At 45.3% G+C, this 4,194-nt stretch overlaps 1 protein-coding gene across 1 annotated transcript; it reads right to left on the bottom strand.

Annotated features, from left to right (window-relative positions):
- Positions 1 to 543: 543 nt before the first annotated feature.
- Tsf1 (Transferrin 1) lies at positions 544 to 4,194 on the bottom strand. The gene is made up of 5 exons (XM_018016627.2): positions 4,034 to 4,194; positions 3,696 to 3,938; positions 1,287 to 2,379; positions 821 to 1,205; positions 544 to 742 (listed from the first exon to the last, which is right to left on the bottom strand). Exons 1-5 carry the CDS (start codon positions 4,125 to 4,127, stop codon positions 641 to 643), a joined length of 1,917 nt encoding a protein of 638 aa, XP_017872116.1. The 5' UTR covers positions 4,128 to 4,194; the 3' UTR covers positions 544 to 640.

The following is a 4,194-nucleotide window of genomic DNA, read 5'->3' as shown; positions in this document are numbered from 1 at the left end:
TCATGTTTTCATATTTTCTAAAGCGGTTCGATTAGTTTGAACTGTGGGAATCTAACGCAAAATATGAAAAACTCCCATGATTGTTCAATAGCAGTTGAAGGTTTTCATGATCTGGAATTAGAACTGTCGTGAGAGCTTTTCTGAGTGAATATTAACTGAGGGACATTTTTGATAGGTCTAGAAATTAGGATTGTATTCCACTTTTCTCTCGATCATAAAGAACTGGTTGTGATCATAAAGAACTGGTTGCTGTATAAGAAGAAATGGTAAGTTTTCAAAGAGTAGGATCAACAATGATCATATATACAGTACCGCCCTGAGGTTTGTAATCAAGGAAACTTTGATTTGAATCAATTAAATTCCGTTATATGACAAAATAAATCAGTTATGATTAACTGAAGCTTCCGATCTCGACATTTTCATTAGGCTTCTCAAGAAGATGAGGAAAAATATGCAGATTTTTGTATTAAAGATCTTGAACTTTATGAAGGCTCTTCCCCTTTCCAGCTTCTGCCCGTCAGCTCAATTGAAAGTTCTCTTAGGTTATCATAATAATCGTATATATTTAGGAAAAAAAAAACGATGCTTTATAGTGCTATAGTTGATAATGGCTGCATATGCAGATGCCACGGCGCTTGGATTACTGCTTGGCAATCTTGTTGGCATCGCAGCGTAGGTCATTGTAGATGGCCTCGTTCTGGTAGTCGCTCTCCAGCTTCGTGACCAGCTCGCCAGCATTGTCCTGTGGGAAGAGAGACACCGATTGATGAATGAACGGATTGCATTAGGGGCAGGTCGGGGCAGGTCGGGGAGCACTTACGTCAAAGAGCACATTCTGCTCGCCCTTCTGGTACTCGCCAAAGAGGGCGAAGACATCGACGAACTTGCCGTGGGCGCCGAAGCGGTCCGAGATGAGGGCGAACAGATGCTTGATGGTCTCCTGCTCGACGGGCGTGGTGTCGGCGCGGGCGAAGATCGCGCGCGGCAGCTGCACCTCCACGTTGCAGCTGGTGAAGTCGGTGACGGGACGACGCTCCAGGGTGGGGCAGACTAGCTGCCAGTCCTTGTGCTGCTCCAGCTGCTTGGCGGGCACGATCAGCAGCTGCTGCTCCGTGCTCGGCTCGATCTTGCACCAATCCAGGCTGCGGCGCTTGTTCAACAAGGCGGCGCTCAGGCGAGCGCGCTCGCTGGTGGCATCAAAGTGACTGAGAAAGGGAAAGAGAAGGAAAGGAAGCGAAAATTCAGGCCTTGCTCTCACTCGCTCGCACTCAATCTGTCTGTCTTACATGGGCGCCTTCTGCAAGTCGTCGCGGCTGATAGTGGGCGGGGCAACGGCCACGAGCAGCTCCTCGGGCCTCAGCTTCTCGAAGACCAGCGGCAAGAGCTTGTGCTCCCGTGCATCGGCATAGCTGGCAGCGGTAGCCACCAGCATGTCGGCCTTGTTGTTGGCCAGCGCCTCGATGCAGTCGGTGGATTGGACGCACTCCAGCTCTGGGCGAGCATCGCGAGCGTAGGCGGCACGATGAAGCGCCTGGCACTTGGAGAACTCGGCGTCGCGCTGGGCGCAGAGGCGCAGCTTGCGAATGGCACTGCCATCGCGCTCAATCACATCCTTGTAGCCGGCACGCTCCAGATAGACCTTGGGATCGATGGCCTCCTGCTTGCTGTGGTAGACGGCATTCGGCTGGATGAGCAGGTGGGCGGCCGCCGCCTGGTTGTCGGCGTGCAGCCCATTGTTAAAGAAGCGCTCGAGGCGCGACTGCAGCTGATGAAGCTTCTCGGTGCCGTGCACAGCCTGCTCGTTCGATATGTAGCCGCTCCAGGGGCGCTGGGCCCAGGAACAGGCCGGTCCGGTGACAGGGCGACGTGTGCCATCCTCGCACAGATACTCAAAGTCCTCGGGCTTGCCCTCGGCTGCTGGGGCGGTCGCGTCGCCGGTCAGGCCGAAGTATTTCTTGATGTACTGCACCTTGGTGAAGGCGACCTCGCCCTGGCCCTTGTCCAGGCAGCGGATGGCGCCATCGTAGCCACTGTACTTGTCCGGATAGTTGCACTGAGCTGGCTTCTCACACAGGGCGCACAGGTTGGCGTACTTCTTCTTGAGCAGACGGTCCGTGTCCGGATGCGCCGAGTAGTTGCCCACCAGGCACGACTGCGAGAAGAACTCCGACAGAGACTTCAGCTCACGCTCCGTGGCCGAGATCTGCGGATCGGCCGAGACCTTCAGCACATTCGTATTCTTCAGCTTGGTAATCGGAATCCTGTAGCCCACGTTGCGACCGAAGCCGGTGTGGCACGACTTGGCGCCACGCAGCTCCTTCAGCGAGTGAATCGCCGACGATTTCTTCACCAGGATAATGCCCTCATAGCGGAAGTCGGCTGTAGGTAAATGCGAATAAGTGAGTAAGAAAACAAAGTCGAGTTTCGGAACTCTTAAACCTAGCAAAGACTTGAATCGAGTCGAATCAGAAAAGAGTTTGCTTAATCAAAAATCTGTTGAGGCAGATCAGCTACTTTAAACCTTGAATAATTTTATATGAAATGTACTAACATTGCGATTAAATCATTAAAATAAAATACAATATTTAATTAAATTAAATTGAATCATTTTAGAAACAAGTCGAAGTTTCAGAAAAATGTTTTTGAGCACATGACCTTTATGGCAGCCGTAGAACTAGCATTAGACCTGAATGTCTATTATATTATATCTATTCCTTGTATATTATATTTGTATATAATTTATATATAATTTAATTATGCGTAATTTTGAGCCATAAATATGCATTTTCAAGTAAGTTTTCGTTGTATTTGAGACTCATTCGAAAATCTATAGATTTTCTAAATAATTATTTTTATATGGAATTTTCAAGAACTCAAACTGAAAGTCACTTTTTTTAAATTTTCTTTACAATAAAGTAAATTTATAGTTCTGTTTAATCTTATAATATTTTTTTTTAAATTTAAATATCATCAGTTTCAAAAACTATCACACATATTAGTTAAAAAATTCTGTTTGCATGAAAATTTTGGGAACTCAACTGAAAATCGCTTCTTTTAATTTTTCTTTTCTCTATTTTCTTCTTCCCAATGCCATTTCTAATATAAATAACTTATTATAAATTTCAATACATTCGACTCCCGATAGTTCGAAGAGGTCAGTTATTATCTGTTTTTTTTTTCTTTTATCGAATACACAGAAAATCAAATTATAGAGAATTATCGAGAACAAATCTTTTTCAAAAGGATTGAATTTTTTTTTTTTTTCGACTTATCACGATTTTTGATTTTGCGGTTTACAAATTATCGAGACTCAACTGTATATCAAAATATGTATGAAGAACTCTAGTTAAAAAGAATAATACAAAAGATTCTATTACAGGGATGTTTGAAGAAGTCAAACTTACTTTTATTATATTTTTCTTTTTCTCTTCCATATTTTTCTTTTTCTCTTTCATATACGTATTTTTATTATTTATTTATTTATTTAATTTTTTTGTTTTTTTGGTTTCGAAAGACAAGTCCGATGTTTATTTTTTATTGCTCGATTTCTCCAAATCTACTGCTGACTTTATGTTTTTCTCTATGCTAACCCATCTATTATCATCTTTCAATTATCGTCTCATAAGACTAGTTACTGTAATTGTCTCTTGGATGTTTCACTCACTTGCACTGCTTATCGTATTGATCGTACTCACCGTCCTTGTCGTCCTGGGTGCGTATCTCGGAGATGACGCGATAGTCCTCGTTCTTGCGATGATAGGCCATGTACATGTCCTCTGGCTCGCTGGCCAGCACATCGGCCTTGCGCTGCTCGATCAGTTCGAGGCACTCGACACGATCCCGTCCAGCAACGCACTCCATGCGAATGCCCGCCTCCGAGGGATCGGCGAGCAGCTTCTGGCAATCACTGAAATAGATTTGGGGCACGCACAAGCGATCTGCAAGAGATATGTACATATATATGTAAGTGTGTATTAGTCACGATCTGTATAATATATATATATATATATGGATACTCAGATAGTTTGCTTACAGATGGGCTCCTCGTCGGCAGCATAGCTGCCATGGAGCAGCAGCGCCAGCAGCGTCACTGCTGGCAGAATCCGTGTGATCGTCGCTGATGCCATCGTAGTCGCCTTGGATCAACTGTGGAGCTCGGCTTGCCGGCCGGCGCTTTTTATAGGCTAGCAGCTG

This window comes from Drosophila arizonae, chromosome X (genome assembly GCF_054131065.1).
Source record: "Drosophila arizonae isolate 15081-1271.41 chromosome X, UAZ_ARI_1.0, whole genome shotgun sequence".
NCBI classification, from domain to species: domain Eukaryota; kingdom Metazoa; phylum Arthropoda; class Insecta; order Diptera; family Drosophilidae; genus Drosophila; species Drosophila arizonae.
This window is presented reverse-complemented; position numbering and strand designations above follow the sequence as displayed.